General features: G+C 47.5%; 1 protein-coding gene across 36 annotated transcripts in view; it reads right to left on the bottom strand.

Annotated features, from left to right (window-relative positions):
- Window positions 1–21,114, bottom strand: part of SCRIB (scribble planar cell polarity protein) — a 116,566-nt gene that overhangs the window by 20,116 nt on the left and 75,336 nt on the right. For 8 of the 36 annotated variants that reach the window (XM_056330297.1, XM_056330304.1, XM_056330306.1 and 5 more), the window contains 9 exons: window positions 20,316–20,372; window positions 19,473–19,556; window positions 12,692–12,760; window positions 9,343–9,393; window positions 8,689–8,730; window positions 7,699–7,827; window positions 5,863–5,970; window positions 2,476–2,523; window positions 2,071–2,236 (listed from right to left, as the gene is read on the bottom strand). In XM_056330297.1, coding sequence (XP_056186272.1) covers window positions 2,071–2,236; window positions 2,476–2,523; window positions 5,863–5,970; window positions 7,699–7,827; window positions 8,689–8,730; window positions 9,343–9,393; window positions 12,692–12,760; window positions 19,473–19,556; window positions 20,316–20,372 — 754 coding nt within the window. Of the gene's footprint in view, window positions 1–2,070; window positions 2,237–2,475; window positions 2,524–5,862; window positions 5,971–7,698; window positions 7,828–8,688; window positions 8,731–9,342; window positions 9,394–12,691; window positions 12,761–12,817; window positions 15,161–19,472; window positions 19,557–20,315; window positions 20,373–21,114 lie in introns of those variants that run through there. The other 28 variants (XM_056330308.1, XM_056330303.1, XM_056330312.1 and 25 more) reach the window with 22 other exon arrangements.

Genomic DNA, 21,114 nt, shown 5'->3' with positions numbered 1-21,114 from the left:
CTCAATTCTAGGGCCAGCTCTGTTGAATATTTTTCTCAACCATCTGGATGCAGGAGTTGAATGCCCCATGAGCAAGTCTGCTGATGATACTAAACCGGGAGGTGCTGCTGACTTTCCTAAGGGACATGAGGCCTTGCAGAGGGACTGGGCAATCATGAATAGCATAAAATCTAACAAGCACAAACATTGGATTCCACATATGTGACAAAGTAATGCCAGGCACAAGTATAAATGGCGAGAGGAACGTCTGGGGAGCAGCCCTGCAGAACGGGATCCGGGGGTGCCGGCTGGCAGCAGGAGCCAGCAGCGTGCGCTGGCAGCAAGAGGGCAACCTGCATGCCGGGGGGCATCAAACACAGCAGAACCAGCCAGTCAAAACAGGGGATTATCCTGCTGTATTCAGCGCTGGTGCGGGCTCACCTTTAGTACTGTGTGCAGTGCTGGGCCCCACCAGAGAAGGATGTGAAGGTCATCATACAATCACAGAACGCTTTGGGTTGGAAGGGACCTTTAAAGACCATGTAGTTCCAACCCCCCGCTGTGGGCAGGGACACCTCCCACCAGACCAGGTTGCTCCAAGCCCCTTGAGCACTGCCAGGGATGGGGCACCCACAGCTGCTCTGGGAAGCCTGTGCCAGCGTCTCACCACCCTCACCGTAAAGAATGTCTTCCTTACATCTAATCTAAATCTCCTCTCTTTCAGTTTAAAACCATTCCTCCTTGTTCTATCGCTACAGGCCCTCATAAGAAGCCCCTCTCCAGCTTGCCTGTACCCCCCCTTTAGGTACTGGAAGCTGCTGTAACATCTCCCTGGAGCCTTCTCTGCTCCAGGCTGAACAACCCCAGCTCTCTCAGCCGGTCCCCATAGGAGAGGTGCTGCAGCTCCCTGAGCATCTTCGTGGCCTTCTCTGTATTCACTCCAACAGGTCCATGTCAGTCTTATGCTGGGGTCTCATGAGAGCAGAGCAGAGGGAGAGGATCCCCGCCCTCGCCCTGCTGGCCACGCTGGGTAGGGCTGGCCTTCTGGGCTGCGAGCGCACATTGCCAGGTGCTGTTGAGCTTGTCATCCACCAGCACCCCCAATTTCTTCTCCACAGGGCTGCTCCCAACCCATTCTCTGCCCAGCCTGTACTGATACTGGGGGTTGCCCTGACCCAGGTGCAGGACCTTGCACTTGGCCTTGCTGAACTTCATGAGGTTCACACACGCCCACCTCTCAAGCCTGTCATGGTTCCTCTGGATGGCATTCCTTCCCTCAGCATGTCGACAGCACCACACAGCTCAGTGTTGTCAGCAGGCTTGCTGGGGCCACACTCAATCCCATCATCCATGTTGCCCACAAAGGTATTAAACAGCACTGGTCCTGATACAGACCCCTGAGAAATGCCACTTGTCTCCACTTGGACACTGAGGTCCTTGAATGTGTCCAGAGGAGGGCAACAAAGCTGGTGACAGGGCAGGATGGCAAGTCCTGTGAGGAGCGGCTAAGAACTCTGGGTTTGTCTGGTTTGGAGAGAAGGAGGCTGAAAGACGACCTCATTGCTCTCTGCAGCTTCCTGAGGAGGGGATGTGGAGAGGGAGGTGCTGATCTTAGTGGTTGGACTTGGATGATCTTAAAGGTCTTTTCCAACCTAAACGATTCTATGATCTCTTCCCCTGGGAGCCAGGACCAGGATGCCTGGAAATGGTTCAAAGTTGCGTCAGGGAAGGTTCAGACTGGACATTAGCAAGCACTTCTTTAGCAAGAGGGTGGTCAAACCGTGGAACGGGCTTCCTAGAGAGGCGGTCGATGCCCCAAGCCTGTCAGTGTTCAAGAGGCATTTGACAATGCTGTTAATAGCACGCTTTACTTTTGGTCAGCCCTGAACTGGTCAGGCGGTTGGACTAGATGATCACTGTAGGTCCCTTCAGCTGAAACAGTCTATTCTATTCTGACCTGTCTACCATAACTGCAAAGTGGTAATGCTGCATAGCCTTTTTTATTAAACATTTTAAAAACAACTCTCATGCCTCCCAAAGAGAAAGGATTCACTTAACAGGGAAAATATCCTTGGGCAGATTCCAGCATACCTTCTTCCTCTTTCATTTTCTTCAGGTCATCCTCTCCTACCAGGGAGACACGCTTGGGAGGCTTATCCATCTGCTGTTGCTTCACCTCAATTTCAAAATACTTCTGCCTCTCGCGGAAGGATCTCTGCTCAGGGCTGTGCAACCCACTGGGGCTGTGCGTGGCCACCTGGAAGAGCCACACCAGTACTGTCCACACAGAGCGACCGAGCCAAACCTCTCTCCCCACATCACCCCCAGCACATGCCCCGCGCTCCACCCCAGCCACGTGCTCCACACCCTCTTCCTCCTCCCCAGCCCTCCCCCTGTGTGCCCACGCTGTGATCCTGTCTCCACATCCGCAGCCATGAAAGCCTGAATCCTCTGTGAGTCCCCATCCTACTTCCAGCTCCAGCCACCACAACTCACCTCCAGGGCAGTTTTGGGATTCTCTGTGCTGGTCTGACCAGGCAATTCCTAAGAATACAGAGAAATGGGCACGTTCTAAAAAGAAAATTTTCTACCACCACCCCTGCCCTCCTGCCAAGTGTCACCAATGGCACATAAACAGCAGCAGTTCCAGACATTAGCTGATGGACTGATTCACAGAACAGTCCCAGAATTAAACCAAGACTATGACACTTTAGGCTTAGCATTCGTGAGTAATAAGGACTTAGGATAAATTGAGGGCTAAACAGAAACAAATGCTGACAACTTTTAAAAGGGCAGAAACTCAAAAACATGGGGAACTAGGTGAAGAACTGGAGTAGGGGGCTTAGCTTAAGATGCAGGAGGCTTAGTGGTTTAGACTTTCTTTAAATCAAAGATGCAACTATCAAAAATGTATTTCTAAGAAGCGAAAACACTGTCAGGAAGGAAAGAAGTTCATATTTACCAGAATAAATAACAGAACACTGGATGAGTAGAACTAAAGGGGCAGAAAAAGAAACTGATTCACAAAATCCACCTGTGAACCAGAAATCAGTAAGGGTAAAATGAGAACTGCCAAAAAGCTATTAAAAATATGAAAGTTTTTTAATTATACAAATGAAAAGGAACCATGAGAAGAGAGCAAGTAGTGACTACTCTCAATTTCAACTTTATTCAAATGCACTCCAAAAACTAACAGAAAGTTTTAATTTTTCCTAAGTAAGGAGCACAATAACAGAGAAGGGAAGAAGAAAAAAGAAAGACTCTAGCTAAGATGCAAATGTCTGCAAATAGAAATTATTGCTGCTAACACAGAAGAAAGCCTAAGAGCTCAATATACTCACCTGCAGGAACAAGATAATCACTGTTCAACAGTTCTGAATGAAATGACTTGTGAAATGGCAAGTCTGACAAGCATGGATTTTTAATTTGCTTGTTTAATTGGGTGGCAGTTCATGTCTAAAAAATAGCTAATATATCCTTAAAATCAAGAAGCAGAGAAAAAAATTTCAGCAGCAGAGCTATCAGTCTGCTCAATATCAACAGAAATATTCACGTATGAATATAATTAAAACAAAAATAAATAGAAGAGATTAAAATGGAACAGGTGCAATGAAGATTAATCTTATATCCTCCTTTATAAATAACTTCTGAAACAAAGAGAATGTATAGATTTGTCTGAGATTTCGAAGATCAGTTTTGTGACCAACCTAGCTTAACATTTTCACTGCCAAATTTGACCTGGAAACCAGGAAGGTGTGAATAAAACTTGTGAATGGCAAAGACCAGCCTAGAGATTCACAGAAATGCAGACTTGTCTGAGACCTCTGCAAATTATGTCATTCATCCCACTCCATTGAATGGGGACTAGCATTGTCAAAATTCAAAATAGTTTGGAACATCATCCTGGAATGACAGGTTGATTTGAAGAGGATTAAAAGAATTTAATTTAATACTGCAAAATACAAAGTCATCTACTTCAGGATCAGTAGTTGTTCCTTAAACCAGGATACACCAGCTAGAGACTATGAAGCTGGAGAAATGATCTGCGTACAAGATACAACCTGACTCATCAACTTAGGTCATCTGGTAGGCCACAGGTGCCAACAGAGACAGGTTCCACTTCCTCCTCATCCTGGACCTGGCCAACAACAACTCTGAGCTTCTACTGACAGTCATCCCACTCTGAGTAAATCAGTCTAAAAAGCTAAAATGACCAAAAATCAACCCTACAAACACTCAAGTAAGACTTGTGACCAATGTTAATTTAGCAAACCAGATCAGTGTGTGGCTAGATGAGCACCAACACAAGACAAGGTAGACAGTGGGAGGACAGGATTAGCTTAGATAAAACACAAAGTTGCTGTCACAAGCCACTGCAGGAATAGCCATAGCTCCCAGTATAGTGTGATAATTAAAAAGGTGAGCATGATCTATTGACATGTAAGGAAAGGTATTGTCAATTAAGATGCAGAAAGAAAGAAAAAAAGAAAGAAACAATAACACAGTAGAAAGAAATCTGTGAAAAAGGATCTCTTGTTTGCATCCAAGATGTGCCAGCAAGAATTCAGACAAGAGCCAGCAAAAAGGAAAGCAGTAAGACAATTTAGAGAACAGAGGGGCTTTCCAAACATGAGGTGTCAAAGGGGACAGTGTTCTGCTTCTTCAGTCTAGTAAATAAAGTGACAGCATGACTGTCTATAAACAGATCGCTCCACAGATCTCGCATAACTGGAGTGCTCCCATGCACGGATACAAGCTCTTCAGGAAGGACAGGCAGGGAGGACAGCATGGGTGATGTCTCAACAGCATGCTGAACATGGGTCAGGACAATGCCTTTGCAGAGTAAGCGCTGGCCACATACTGGGCTGCTGGAGTGGAGCCAGCATGTCCAGGGAAGCAATCCTTCCTCTCTGTTCAGCACTTAGAAAAGCAGTGTGCCCAGTCTGGGGCTCCCCAGTACAAGAATGCCACTAACAAATGGCAGCATGTCAAGTGGAAGACCATCAAAATGATTTAGGGGGCTGCTGGACATGACAGTTGAAAAGAGGCTCAGAAGGCTGTGCTTGTTCAGCCTGGAAAAGAAGAAGCTCAGGAGAGAGGGACCTAATTCTTGTATTCAACTTCCGGGGGGGGGAGGGGTGGTTTACAGAGCACAGGGTCAGACTTCTTGGAGATGCACAGCAAAAGGATGAGAGGCAACAGACACAAGTTGCGGTAAAAGAAATTCTGATAAAACATACAGAAAAAAACTCTTCACAGCAAAGATGGTCATACACTGGAAGAGACTGCCCACACTGATCTCAGAATGTCTATTTTTTGAAATTCAGAACTCAAGTGGACTGGGCCTGAGCAACCTCATACAACTTCCAAGGTTGCCCTGTTTTGCATGGAGGACCGAGGCAGATGACCTCCAGAGGCCTCACCTAGCCTGAACGGTTCCATGATTCAAATACAACGGAGGGGAGAACTTGGATAGTTCCAATGAAGTTCAAGATCAAAATCTGATAAAAAAATTCCTCAGGCAGGTTTAGCCTGGCCCTGGATGTTTAGAGTTTCTTTAATATCAGAACAGCATGGCTATGCAACAGCATCCTAACGTTCGGGGAGAGTAACAGTGACATGGAATTCCATGAGCTTTCAGGAACTGATATGTTTATGGACAGGATTCTGCAGGGTGACCATCCACAGCATCAATAAGACTCCAGCTTCCAAGGGGACCTCAACACATCCCTCCTTCAAGACAGCTTTATTTGGAGGAAACAAATCACTACCTCCTTCCTATCCGCATACTTCCCTCGCTTGCCTGCGATACTCAGTCTTGCGTTTGTACAGCTGTGTAACACACCGCCCCACCCCCCCCCCCCCCCAGCCAGCATTAGTTACCTGTGTCTCAAGCAAAGGGTGTGACAAGGGCACTGCTGCAAAGGTCTTGTATGCTTGCTTGACATTGATGGGGATCTCGTCAGGAGAGGGTGGTGAAGGTGGCTTTTGCTACAGGGACAAAGACAGAAGGTAAAGATAACCACAGATGTTACAAAAACCCAAACATGGCGGAAACACAGCACAACTCTCAGCCTGCAAAGCCTGAAGAGTGGAATACGTAAGGGACAGCTCCTGCAGCCTCAGGCAGAAACATGAGCAGCACGTTGCATACATGTTATACTCAGCAGCACATGAATCACAGCCCTGTTTTATTTCTTGGATGGAGGAGGAATGATACTTCTGGTGGTACAGGTCCTCACTGACTTGGACTAGAATTTTGTGACGGATCTCTTGGCCAAGGGGCCATGTTGTTGTCACAGTCCTTAAGGATTTCCACCCAATTCAACTAGCACATGCCTACTTGCATCAGTGGGCTTTCAGGGCTGGAATAAGACAGCCTATACAGTTGACTCTGACCCCTACACTTTGGATTGAACAAGCCACATTTAGTTTATTAGAAAATTAGAAGACAAGCCCTGGATTTATCTGGCATTTCTGACTACAGGGGCCTTCTTCATGGGAGGGGAACCATTATTCTCTTTTTTTTTTTTACAGTGGCTATTGTACTTCTGTTTAGAAAACAACCAGTGTGTACTTCGTACTTCAAGGCTAATGGTCACCATCTCCTAAACCAAAGTGGCAACCCATTCAGGGATCTATAATCTGGAGAAGACCTGCTTTTGATCTCAAATTTTCCTTCCACAGAATTCCACTTACTCAGAAACATCTGATAAGATCTAAAAGGACCCTCCTACTGCTCACCACTTGTCTTTGCTGGTCTTTTGCTATCTATCTTCCCTGTGACCTCTCCTATCACATTCTGGCAGGAAAAAAGAGTTGGGATAATCTGCTCAAAGCATCACAAAAATTAATGGGAGTAGGGGGAAAATGAAACCTCCACAAATCCCCTTTAGTTGCTTCATTCCTTCAATCCCTCTAACTGTACTAACTCAGTTTTAGGTGTTTGTGTTTTTTCATTGTCCTGGATGGAGGCTAAATGATGTTGTTTGATGATGTTCCCTTCTGCACAGGCTAAAAAACAGCACATCCAAGACCAGAAGAGATTGTAAAATGTGTGAATCTTGGCCAAATACATGGATTACATATAGCTGTTTGTCTGCAAATCAGGTCTCTAATTTGGTACCATGTCATATAATCTCCAATAAAAAGAGAAGGACTATACTGCGGGTATGCAAGGCTTCTGTCATGACAAAGACTAAAATACCTGCATCTTTCTCTCCCATCAACATACAGCCCAGGGAATATTCATCTTTCAAAACCAATCATTTTGCAAATCATAAAACTTATTATCAGCAAGATGGCATTGGTTCTTGTTCCAAGATGCATGACGTTGATAGACAAAGGTTCCAAAAGATTTATGGCTCAACAGAATGCAACACCTAAATAAGGACCTAAAACTGTAACTGCTCTGGGGATTTCAGCAACAACACTAACTCTTTGAATGGGTAAATGAAGACAGACACAAGGCAGGCTGGCGAGGTTCATCTATGTTCAAAAAATAAATGGGATGCACTGTCTGTGACTCTACTTGTGAAGGGTTCTTACCCAGGGCATCCAGACTGATGCATAAACAAGACCAGCCTTGGCTACGGCGTGTGGTCTTTAAACTACAAAATCCACTCTGGGAGGGAGAGTTCAGCCTACCCACCAGAAACAGCCGCACTATAGCAACCTAAATAGACATAGCTTAGCAAGAAGGAACTGCAGGCCACTTACAGAGTTCTGGATATTGAAGCACAGCTCAGGTTGTTGGAAGGGGTTGGGGCTGTCCCCGTCCTCCGAATTACGTGAGGCAGCATTTTGTCGCACTCGGGAAAGAGGCTGAATGACGCCTGGCTTGGTCTGCTTGTGTCAATACCACATAACAGGGGGAAAGGCACAGGAAGGGTGTGGGGAGAGAGAGAAGAGAAATGAGCAGTTAGGGCAGCTAGATGTCTCTGCCATGCAGGTGAATAAGACAAATTCATGCATCTGAGCTCAATTCCTCAGCTGTGCTGCTTACTGCTTATTACTGGGAGAGCTACTAAAGCATACACCGAACAATGCCTCTAGTGCAAGTATTTTGGACAGGCAAAGAGATTCAGACAAGTCACGATCACAACAGGACCAATGGGTTGCAGAGAAGGCCAGGAGACAAAGGAAGAATCTGGCATACAAGTAGCAACTGCAAGGGTCAGAGGGGTATGGCATGAGTATGTCAAAGCTTGGAGAACATAAGCATCATGAACAGAAGACACAGTAGCAAAACATCAGCCAGGAATGGGTATTGGCAAAAGCTGGGGATGAAAATGAACTGAGAGCCAGCTAGGGCTCCAGTTAGAAATGCAGATAGAAGAGCAGAGACAAGAGTCGGAGATTTGACCTATATGTCATCACTGCTAGATGCTGGGTGAAAGTGAACATCTAATACTAAAAAGAGTAGAAGCAGGAATTGAGTAAGCCAGCAAGAACTGCACAAGTGAAAGTTGTAAGGGTAAACAGGAATAAAACCCGCAAAAACACTTGCATCAAGTTTTCAAACTGACAATTTTTAAGACAGTGCATTTGTACAAACTTCAGGTATAAGTGGAGGACCGAAGAAGACAGAATAAGAGCCAGCAGTGAGGCTTGCAGGGCTGGAAGTGAGCACACACAGAAGAGGCAAGCTCTATGCGCTGGAGACTGCATAGGGACACTACAATAAGGTCTCACGGTGGATGTACTTACTGATTTGCTGTCATCCTGTGATGTAATGAAGTTAATGGAAGCCTGAAAACAGAAACACAGGTGTAAATCTGGAGTCCATACAGGAAGCCTTTAGTTTACCCTGCTCCACAAAAGAATGAACACAAAACTCAACTCCTCCCCTGCCCCGCTGCCCGCCCTGTAATGAGCAAAAGGCCCCAAGTCCCACACTAAGCCCTGCCATACTTTCTGCATGTGGGGAGCAGTCCAGAGCCCACCCGCGAGAGCTTCTCCCAGCTCCTCTGCTGTGTGAGAAGGCACTCACCACTCCCCCTGCACACCTCTGCGCACGGACCCCCCATCCTCCCCCTCTCTGCTCCAGCTCAGCTGGTCCTGGCCCTTGTTTACATCCCCTGCCCTCTGCGCTTGCTACTGAGCCTGAGCAAAGCCATCAGCACCACAGCCTCTCTGCCAGGAAGCGTTCACAGATGCCATCTCAGCAGTGGCTAGCGGGGAACAACAGCCTCTCATGCCTTGGCCTGGCCGTCCTGGGTGCTGCTCTCTGCAGCAAGCCCTCAGTGCACACCAAGCCCAAGAACTGGGGAAGGCAGAGCTGGAGGAAGGGACGAGGAGCAGCGGTGCTGGGTGAGAGCAGCATGGAGCAGCAGCGCACACTGCACACCAAGGGGCACTTACAAAGCGGGTCTCCCTGCCTGACAGGTGAGCAGGCCGAGGGGCTGCAGGCGTCTGGAGAGGGGTAATGCCAGGGAGGATCATCAGGGGAGAGAACGGGAGAGAAAACGAAGAGACTGGGTTTTCTGCGTGACAGGCTGAGACAAGCACCTTTCCCAGCACAGAGACTAGCTACCCAGAGCTGTCAGTGTCCCCACACAGCTCCCTGCTCTCTGCTGTGGAGAAAGCCCCTCTGCCCTCCTTGGCACGCACAGACTGATCCACCACAAACCTCCATCCTCCCCCTGCCTGCTTCCTCCCCCATCAGAAGCTTGCAGAAGTCAAGGCCAGGCAAGACCATCGCGACGTCAGCCTCAGGACAAAGGATTCAGCTTCGCCCAGTAATTCTCTGAGAGCTCTGAAATAAGGCTATACATTCTGGCTGGACTACAAGATGTCAAAAGCAAAGAATTTACATTTAAAATAGATGGTGGCAGAGAATTAAGATACACAATTCTCTGGAACCTCTAATGTGGAGCAACAACCTGGAGGTCAAGTCTCCTGAACTCCTAGAAAATGTACAAGCCACAAGGCTAGCGATTGTGTCCTCCAGTATTACGTGTTGGATCTGTTCCATTTTGTATAACATTCACTGTCCACAGAGAACTAAATCTACCAGATACAACCTTACCTGACACGCAGGAGACTGATGTGGAAGGCTCTAATCCAGAAAGTATTAAATCATGTAAATATGACAGAAAGCTCAGGTACAGAATGCAGGGTTGAGAACGCCACTAGCAAGACGCTCAGCATTGCGGCACCAAGGCATCTTCAAGAACAACTGCCAGAGTCACTAATTCATAACAGCCACAGACCAAGTAAGGAAAAGGTTATCAAAATTGACACACAGACTAGATCTCAGAACTGAAAGCAGCGAGCAAACCTGCTGAAGGCCTTAAAAGACTAAAATAAAGGACAAAGTCATGAAATTGGCTACAAATGCTTCAAGAAATTAATAGGATCTCTCATGGCATATGCATCTCCGAACAGAGAGATAACAGAGAAAACCAAGAAAAAGCTGTATAGATTATTCAATACATTGCTGAAGCTACAGAGAATTCATGACACAAAAAACCTGAAGTGACAGAACAGACTACAAATTACAGCAAGTCTACGTAACTGGGAATTTGAGACATTCAACTTAAAATTGGAAAGGCAAACAGATGCATCTGCAAAAATGCTTCTGGGGTGCTCTTAACTCCATAAAATGCATTAGTGAGACCTTGTTTATTCTTCTCAGAGCCTACACAGGAGAGAGTGAACGGTTTCACCTGGAAAGTTCCCACTGTCAGGTCGATGACTGCTTGAGAAGACAAAGAGGTCACTGTTGCCACAGGAGCTGGATAATGACAAACCAGTAGACTCTGAAGACAAACAATTTAGCATTGAGCAAGCCCATCCCGAGTTAGAAGAGCAGATGGCATTACAGCCAGAGGGTAGCTAGTGGCAAGGACATTTGCCTCCAATGCCAGAACACTGATAAACAAAAGCATTGGGGTACTATGAAAGTTGCCTATGACAAACTGGAACAGGGGACACTCTATCCAAACACAAGTTTGGAGGAAAAAAAAAAAAAATTCACAATGATAGTAGTCAATTATTGGAGCTGGCGCCTAGAAAAGACGCAGACTTTCCATCTCTAGGTGTTCCAAATTTCACCAGACATGGCCCTGAGTAACCTGATCTAATTGGACCTCCTCTGAGTATGGTCTTAGATGAGACCTTTCATCCTAAATCATTCTATGAGCAGCTACATGGCCACCCTTTGGGATTTGAGCTTCTTTTTCAACTGACAGCTGAGGATACAGACAGAGCAAATTTATCTCTAGATCTCCTTCTGCTGTAGAATGAGGAGTATCATCGCCACACCACTTCCTTCTAGATAGAAAAAAAAAAATCTCAAAGAAAACGCGCACTTGTGGTAAAAAGGAAAACTTACAAACACCCCAAAATAAACCTCCAATCAGTATGCAACTGCTGTCAGAAAAGCAAATAAACAAACATATGCAGCTAGAAGAGGAAGCACTGAAATTAATAGTATCTTATAATCCTACTGTGGTGGTCACTCAGTTTCAAAGGATCTAAGAACTGAGGGAGATGCAAGATAGGCCAAGGAAGTAACAGAAGATGGAGTGAACTGTTGCTCACTACAACTCCACTGACCTGCTCACTGCTCCCAGCCACACGGTCCCGGCCCTTCTCCTGAGTTGTGTTAAATGTCACGTCACCCCAAGATGATGCAATTCATCTCACTAAGCTGAACTGACCTAGCAAAAAAGCAGACCGCTTTTGTCCAGCTTAGAGAACTGAAATGACTCAGGTAAAGATCAGGTAAGTGCCATAGTGGGACCAAATAGTTGGAGAGCAGTTCCACTCCAAAAGGAATGCAACAGACACAAAACAACTAAAGATGGAGTACAAAGTACAATTTTCAGTTCAATCCAGTACGCTAATATAAAAAACAATAACATGTAATGACTATGAAGGGAAAATCTAAAAAATCCATTTAAGAGTATTTAACTTCAAAAGGCTCAACTACCTTGTGAAACCTACTGCCACAGGGTGAAAACTGAGATCAAAGCCTTAGCAAGATTTAAAAGAAAAGATGAGATTTGATATAAGAACGGCTAGTAAGAATAAGTAATGCTGACAAAAAAAATAATTAAAAAAAATATCAAAAGTTACAACAAATAAAGAAACTTCTCATTTTCAGGGTGAAAGCTGGCCTCTAACCGAAGAGCTTTAGAAAATCATTCCCTAAGGGTAGGCTAACCTATAACTGTCTGCTGCAGGATCCTTTGATTTTCTTCCAAACAGTTGATGTGGCTCGCTGGCAGTGTCACAAACAGAACTAGGGATCTCTTCGGGAGACTGAGTAGCACGGGTTTACAGACTCGAAATGATTCTCCAGATCCTGAATTTTCCATTTCTTCTGACATACCGATTGCCAGAATTAAATGTACAAAGCACTGGTGAGGCCATTCTCAAGAGAGACAGACAACCACCATTCTGCAGTCAGCCTAGGTACTCCCCTGCTTACTACCCCACAAATTAAGTTACCCCTCAGAGCAATAACTTCCCACTGAGTTTATGACTAGCTAATTATACTCCCGGGTCTCTGAGACATTGTGAAAGAGCAGACTTCTTCCCCTAGTTCTCTAGCTGCCTGCTGTGACGGATACCCCTCCATCTCAAAGGTATCACACTCAAGGATGGAAATCATACCCAGCTTCCTCTGCCTTTCTGCCTGCTTGCCCTGGACGCATGCCTCCCGGCCTTTTCCCCGTATTGCCTGTCCGGGGGGCAGTCTCACCTGCTGATTACTAGGAGAATAGGGCGTTTCACGCCTGGAATTTCCTGTCCCAGACTCGCCAGCAGGAGCCTGAAAGAGAGAAGACAAAGCTAAACAGTTACTGTGCAGCAGCAACTTCCATGCCCCTCCCTTAGCCATATGACCAGGAGGCCAGGGAGACCACCAACACCCAGCCTGAGGCCAGCTATGGGCCACCTTGCCGCGAGATAGCAGAGTTAGCATTGGGCCCAAAAGGAGCCATCACATGGCAGAAACTTGCAAGAAGTGCTAGAAACAGCAAGGGAACGACATTAAACACTGGAACGGAGACCATATCCAAATGCCCTGCAAGGCCAACTGAATCTGGTTAAAGCCTTCTGCCCTGTAAGACATCCCTGGGAATCCTCCCCGGTTCACCCCCCAGCTTCTCTTTAGCCCTCAACAGACTGGACGACAGCCTAGGCAAATCTCCCGTTGTACAGACACCAAGCAAAAAAAGCCACTCCCAACTAAAAGGAGACAAGCTTCATCCCCAGCCACATCCATGGCTGTTGCTGTACCGGTAAGACCTTCAGGAGTAGCCCAGAGCAGAGTTAAGACAGGGCTCTTGCCCCTTCCACAGGAAAATAGCATCACCAACGCTCAGGCTGCGCCAGCCTACAGCCAGCCCCAACAGGCAGAACCAGAGAGCAGAGCCCCAGTAATTACCTACAGCCTGTCCACAGGATTAAGGAACACGGTTTAAAAAAGTACTGTAGATGCCTAAAGATGGAAACGCTGCAAAGAGTGCTCTTGCTTACCTTGCTTCCAGCTACGACTATCCAAATCCCCTCGTGTGCCTGCACATGCACCAACCCCAAGGAAGGAGCTGATCTACAACACACTTTTTCAGGGGCTTCAGCTCCCTAACCCAGCTGACACATGAGTGCTGCAGTTCTGGTGTCAGCACACAGGAGAACGTGCAGAGGCGGGAGGAACCGGTCCCTTCTGACAGCAAGGTGGAATTAGATTAGCTCCAGCTAACTGTGACACCTGCCTCCGGAGTGATGCTAGCTGATCTGGCATAAAGTCTGCCTGCAAAAAGGGTCAGTGCTTTGTGACCGCCGCTTTTTTGATCTTTTGAACTCTAAAGCTGGCTATCTGTAACATCCAAACCAGCCTTTGACTTTTAATATACTGAGAGGTTATAGAGATTCAACTACATGCCTTGCTTTATGCTTTTATCTGCCTACACATCTGTAGAAAAAAAGTTCTCACCAAGGAACTAGGCTAAAAACATCTAAGAGAACTACAGCTGGGTGTTTTTTTGTTTGTTGGTTGGTTTTTTCTTCTCTGTGTGTGTGCGTGTCTGTTTGTTAGCAGCTCTTTTGCTTCTCAGACCTCCCAAAAGGCTGAGAAAGGAGGAAGGGGAGAGCGGTGTGGTGCCGATCACCCCAGCTTTTGGGTCCAGCCCTTGCTCTGCCACAGGCTTCCTGTGCGACCGTGAGAAAGTTCAATACAGATTTCCCACAGCATAAAGCAAAGCTCTCCCTTGAAATCTGGAAGTCTAGATATACTGAAATGTGTCGCTTCAAAGAACAGCATGCTCCTGGGCTGTAGATGAACTACGTCAGCTGTACCGCCTCTTGGTTTTCCGAAGTCTAAAAGCAGCTGTTTGTTGAGGCCCAGAGAAGCGTGACACCGCTGCCGCTCTCCTACAAGCCCCGTCAGCTCCCCGCTCACGACCACAGCGGACAGGGAACACGGCTGCTCCTAGCCTGGCTCTTGCCCACCCAGAGAGACACCAGGAAAGTCGGGCCTGACGTCACTGCCTCCCCTCAAAGAGGGGCTCAGCAGCATGCACACTCGGCAATGGCTGGGGTGCATTAGTGGCTGGAAGACAATTCACCGACCGTCAGCGACTGACAGCCTCCGCACGCAACGCTGGAGAAGCACATGTGTTAGGTGGGACCAGCCCCCGCCGCACAGGCCTCGTGCTGGCCGGCATCTGGGGTCCGGTGCATGCGCGGAGGTTTAGTAGAAGGCAGGTGGCCTTCACTGCGTGATTGCATGCCACACACAGCATGCCGTGGGACCGCTTGCCTTGGAGTAAAGGTTGGTCTTCAGCACTCCCCCCCTGCCATAGCCCAGGGGCGGGCCCCCCAGGCAAGCCTTGCCTGCTGCCTTCCCCCTGCGGTTAGCCACCACAAAGGGGTTCTCACTGAAGAGGATCGGCTGAGAGTCGATCAGACACTCTTGCTCTGGCGTCTTTGGCATCTGGTCCCGGGACAAGGGGCAACCCGTGGGATCCTGCTTGTCTAGCTGGGGCTGTTCTGCCCCGCTCGTGCACTTGTCAGGTGGTGCGGGATCCCGAGGAAGGCTGGCCACGCTTCCGATGGTCAGGCCTGCAGCTGTTTCTGGGTATGGATCCCGGCTGTCCTGCGCCACTGGCAGGGACAGCATAGCGCAGTCGCCCTCCGTTCTGGAGCTGGCCTTATTATACTGAACAAGCTGAGAGGAAAACAAAAGGATCAGAAAGAAATAAGGAGAATGGAGTAAAGGAGAGGAAGGAGAAAACACAGAGCAGCTGCTGATGCTGAAGGACAGGGGAAAGAAGAATTCCACTACTAACGCCCACACCACCATCCCTTCCCTCTCTTCTACTCTACCACCTATCTTGCGATCCTGAATACTAGTTCCAAGAGAGGACCTTGCTGTCAGCATGCACCACATCCACCAAGTAGCTGACAGGCACAACCGTGCTCCCTGCACTTTGCCAGCTCTCATACACATTCCAGCCTGCACTCCAGCAGCTCACCACTAACACTGCTGCTCTCTAGCAACACTGACTGCCCAAACCCGCGTGAGCACACATCCTCTCCCATCTCACTGCAGCACATCCTCAACTCAACTCCACCACCACACAGCCAAACACCAACTGTCTCACCCCAGCATGCTTTCAACTAGTTCCAGCACTGTCATGTCACGCCCCGTAACACCTCTCCCCTCGCTCCAATCCATTTCCATACAGTTACACAGTTATCACCATATCTTCTACCCCCTGCCTTCCCATCACACCTGCACAGACAAAGATGCTTTACGGCCCCACTTCATCAAAATACACACCAAGAAGTAACAGGGAGCTAAATAACAGCTAACAGAGCACAGATCCCTCTGTGCACTCTTACTGAACGCAGGACTGAAACAGGGCTCCAGTTCTGCCTAGGCTCAACTGCACCCATCCAAAATGAAGCACTGACCTTTCCTCTTCTAATACTAAAAAATAGAGTTTGTTACCCCGGCCAAAGCCTTCTTCAGGGAAGCAGAGATAATCAGAGAGCAATGATCAAATCTCCTTCTATCCAAGTGCCTGCCAGGGAGCAGAAAGACCTCTTCTGCTCAGAGCACATTCTCCAACTCCTGTGTCATGGCAGCATTCACAAAAATAGCTCTCAAGGGCTGGGTGGGCTGGTGACTACAATGGCAGCTGAGAGGCTCAGGAATTTCTGAGGCCCTCCCCTAACCCCTCAACCCCAGCCTAACCTAAAGCAGTGGCTGGCAGAGCCCTGGCCCATATCGTATTTCCTCAGACAGCGAAGCCTGTGCTACCCTTGGAAATTTTGCTATTGTAGCTATTTGACTTTCCAACGTAAAAAAACCCTACCAAAAATCCCCAGCGTAAAAAAACCCCACACACCACAAATTCCAACCTTCTTTTCCTTGAGTGCCATAAACTACACTAGCAAAAGCTCTAGTGCACATAAAGTTATGCCAGGCAAAAAGAACTTTCATGAACACTGTTTGTTCATTGGGGATGCTGTAATTAAACTGCTACCAGCGATCCACCACTGCAGAGTGGGTTTGTCCACCCTACAGCCAGGCCCCTTCAACACCACGGCCACTTTCCCTTGTCATGCAGAAGAGCACGAACACTGACCAAGCCAGGTTCCAGGTGAATCCCACCACCAAGGCCTACCTTGCTTTGCAGAAAGGGAAAAATTAAACAACACTTTTAGGGTACTGTAGAGATGGGCATCCCACCAAGACTACATGAAGTCCGATAGTCCACAGGGAGCCTCAATCCCTATTTTGTTCATGGACATGACTGGAACTTAGCTTCATCTCCCCCACGCTTTAATCTCCAGTGCTTCTGCTGCAGCAGTGTATATTCCAGTGCAGGATGCCTCGCTCCCTCTACTTCACAGTGGGCTATTTTTATCAGACAAGCAACAATTACTATTTTGGGCAAGCGAAGATTTTGGCAATGCAGTGTGCTTCTCCCAGCCTTGCCTCCGTCACTCCCCGGTCTAGCAGAGAGGACAATCATGTTTTACCCTGCATCCTCCAAGGCAAATACAGAAGAAATGCATTTGCAGTTCTGATCCATCACTTTGCCCCAGACACTGAAACAAATCTAATTTTAAATCTAATGAACAAGAACAGAGAAAGAATCAAGGGCAAGAAATTGATGAGAAACAGATTCAGACTAGAAAGTACAGATTGTTAACTAATTAACCATGGTGACATGCTAATGACAGATGTAAAATCTTCACTTCTTATAGTCTAGAAGGCAACACTGGATTGGAAATGTTTTGCTGTGGCTAGATGCAGTCATTCATGGGGATGGTTTTCAAGCCTGTGCTATGCAGAAGACAGACTATAATAGCTCTTTTATTACTGTGATGGCAGTATCCAGACATGGCAGCGCACTGGGAACTCTGCAGACATCAAGGTACTGGGAAGCCAGCATAGCCAGAGGGCATCACTGAGATGAGTGTTCTCGTGCAGCTTTCAACCAGAATTTTTCAGTTGGGGTTTTAAAAGTATACAAATAAAACAAGCTTGCATCTCAGTAAGCCTCTGTTAAATCTTGCTCGCAAAAGGACCAATGTGCAGCAATACAGATTAATCCAAGACAGACAACCATCTGCCCCCTTCTTTAGGGGCAATTCTTGGGGAATCCTCATGACAAATTCCACCCACAATCTACAGCAGTCGTGACAAGAGGTCTGCACGTCCTCCTGCTCAACAGTGTGAAGAACAGCAGGCAGGCCTTACAACTCCCTTGCAGGGAACTATATGGCAGCAAAAGATATGTAGACACTGTTTAAAGGAGAATGTATGTAATGAGCAAGCTGGCCTAGAGACAGGAAAGAAAGAAAAAAAAAATAATACAGGAACTGGGCAATAGCATTAGTCATCTTAATCCACTCAAGAGTGTCTGGAGATCTGAATTAATAATCTGTTAATTGAACTGCGTGCTTTTCTGCTGGCTGGACCGATCTGTGTGTGAGTCTTCCAGGCAGCCACCAAACAGGCTAGGTGCAGCTCCTGAGGGAACACCAGAACCCTGCTGTCCTTGAAGCCCGTATCTCCCTGTACTCATGATCTAGGCAGACACACGTTTTCAAACACAGCTAAGACAGGGCTGGGCAAATGACAGCTGGAAAAAGATAAACATGGGCACCAATTGGCCCTTCCCCTGAAATGGGACATTTATAGATGCTGCCCATACACCCCAGCATTCCAGCGTGTTCAGCCCCACATTCCAGTGCCAGGCGTTCCTGGGCTGACACGGGCTGCTAAGGCACAAGTTCTCAAATGCTGCTCTGCTCTGGACGACACTAGGGCTGTCCAGCAAAGAGGCAGCTGCTTGCATGGGGCTGGCTCTCCCCCTGTTTCCATCTACTAAGTTACGCTAAGACAGGCTAAAAATACATTAAATCTTTTCCTGGTAACACTTTTCTGTGTGAATAGCCGGGAGAGAAAAGCCAAAAGCTGGGGAGTATGGGGAGGAACAAAACGAGACAAAGCTGGGGACAAAGCAGGGCTTTGATCAGCATGAAAGCGGAAGAGCAAGAGGACCTGAAGTCAACAAGAGGACAGATTAATAGAAGAGAAGACCTGTCTGGATGGAATGAAGTGGAAGCAGTAAAGGTAAAAGAGATGATTCTGAAAAGACAGAATGGGAATGCAGAATCTGATGATGACAGCACAGAGTCGTCTTGCTGCAAAAGTAGGAAAGGAATGGAGGTGAAGACTGAAGATGTGTGTGAAGGAGCAGGCAGAAACGCGGTGGAACAGGTACGATGCAAGGAAGATAAAACACGAACAAAGGAAGCAAAGATGGAGAGGTGAGGTGAGATTTTAAACAACACAGGAGAGACTTTGTAATCTGTGAAGTTTGTGAAACCTGGATTTTCTCTTGGCTGAGCTGCCACTACTTATCAGGGACTGAAATGCAGGTCACGGGCAGGAGAATCCCTTATCAGGGCTAAGTCATGATATGTAATCACTGCCACTTCGACTTTTGCAGTCCTAGCTGGATCTTGACTTTCTGTCAATACTTTTGGTATCAGCACGCTGCATCCCTCCTCCTCTCCAAACACCATTCCACAATGAATTTACAACTTAGCTGTGCACGCAACATTGTCATCTTCTGTGCCAGGAAGGACTTTCCCCTCCCTCCTCTGCAGCTTTCAGGAGTTGCTTCCTTCCATGACAAATTCACTGTACCCTTCTTTCCTGCTGGGCTGTTCTTTCTGCCTTGTTCAAGACGCTCCTGTGCCTTGGCAATTATGCAGGCTGCCTCCCTTTCCAAAATGGAAAGCGACCTGGCTTTCTGCTCTCCTTATTTCCATACTCTAATCTTTCTTTTGTGGCTACCTCCTGTTCCAGTGTCAAAGGCTACCACAGTTCTGCCTCCCAGTTTTCCTCTGCAGAGAGCACTGTCATCTCTCACACCAGGGCACAAGGAGAGGGCAGTGACAGAACCACGGCTTCCCCCACGCATGGACCCACACCTCAACAGCCCCTCACTTACAGTGCGATTGACTCTCTGTAAGCCACTGCTGGGCAAAGCAGCCAGGGTCCGATAGTCCAGTCTCAAAGGCTCACTGGTGATATTCTGGAGAGGGGCAAGGGGAAGAGCAAAAAAACACAAACACCAGGAAGAGATCAGGCCCGCAGTCAACTAAATCAACTAGAAAGAGCAATTAAAAGGACACCACCCCTAGTAATAAGCAAGGCCTTATCTCCAAACTGCTGAAAGTTCCCCACTGCCTGAAAATGAACCTGGAATTGTTCCAAACGCAACCATGGGGATCCATGACAGAGGGCGGGCCTGAGAAATCCTGCAGGGAACACGTTGCTCTGGGCCCTTGGTCACCCACTAGTGCACAGATCCCCACCACTCCTCCTGCCCCCACCTGTACATGTCCACTCCCTTGTAGGGGGGGCGGAGAACATGACATACATACCAGTTTTGTCCAAATAGCATCCAGAAAGGCTTCCAGTCTGAATTTGGAGACATCTGGCAGTGCAAATGTACAATTCCTCTACGGTATCTTTTCTCAACCTTAACTCACACTCATTGTATAATTTCATTTGATTTCGCTTTGCATTTGTGTTTCTGTCTGCCTTTCTAATTCTAGCCACTGTTTTCCACCATTCCTTCCTCAATCACATTACAGATTTCTTAATTTCTGGTATCTTCTCCTATACCCAAGTCTTTTTTCTTTTTTTGGGGGGTGGGGGTGGGGGTGCAGAGGGTGGGGGTGGAGAACGTAAGTTATGGGGAATGTGCACTTCTAGCAATTTCTCCGGCCTTCAAGTCCAGTTGCATCCCTTTTCTGTGACTCTCCAACCCTCCCACCATGCTCCTCACCTCTGCCTCCTCCTCAAGTTGCTGTGTGGCTGCCTCCCGCTCCCTACGCATCCACTCCTTCCATGAGACAGGACAGAGTCAGAGCAGCATCCAAGTAGCACAGGCAAAGAGAGAGGGAAAGAAGTCAGCACCATGCTGGGCAGTAACTCCAGAGGGGGGACAAAGGAGCACGAACAGGGTTGGCACCAGGACAGAGCAAGCAGAAACCCAGCACATACGTTGGGCCTGGAGAAAGAGGAGCTGGAATTCTGCATAACCTCAATTATGGCCAGCAAACAGATGGGAATAGACACCCTGTACAACACAAGACAGGGTGCCACGACACGAGGGGAAGAGAGCAGACGTCTCTAAGATCCTCAGCAGGGTCAATCCTAGGGAAAAGCGAAGGAAGCTCAAGCCCCCACCAAGCACAAGCTACACCATCACCAAGGGAAGGCAAAAGATTGCTTATTGCTAGAAGAGACATCTTGACAGAGGACAGGCTGGAGAGGCTGGAAGGGAATGGAAAAACATATCTACAGAGCCCAGGCCTAGCTGTCACTAAGGAAAAAGACCTAAAAAAATCACATGCTTGTTAATAGCGTCGCAGCCAAAAGACTATATATCAAGACAGAAACTACAAGCATAAGGCAGGGCTTAAAATCAGCAGGTCAGCTCTCAGTCATTCAGCACAGCACAGGAATGTTGTAAGAGTTGACCAGTGACTAATCTCACAAGCCCCAGCTATGGGCTTGCTTCCAAGCTGCAAGAGGAAGGTAATAACATGTTACTTGTCTTAAAAGAATGATTTCTGTGCATT

This window comes from Falco biarmicus, chromosome 3, assembly GCF_023638135.1.
Source record: "Falco biarmicus isolate bFalBia1 chromosome 3, bFalBia1.pri, whole genome shotgun sequence".
Lineage (NCBI taxonomy): Eukaryota > Metazoa > Chordata > Aves > Falconiformes > Falconidae > Falco > Falco biarmicus.
This window is presented reverse-complemented; position numbering and strand designations above follow the sequence as displayed.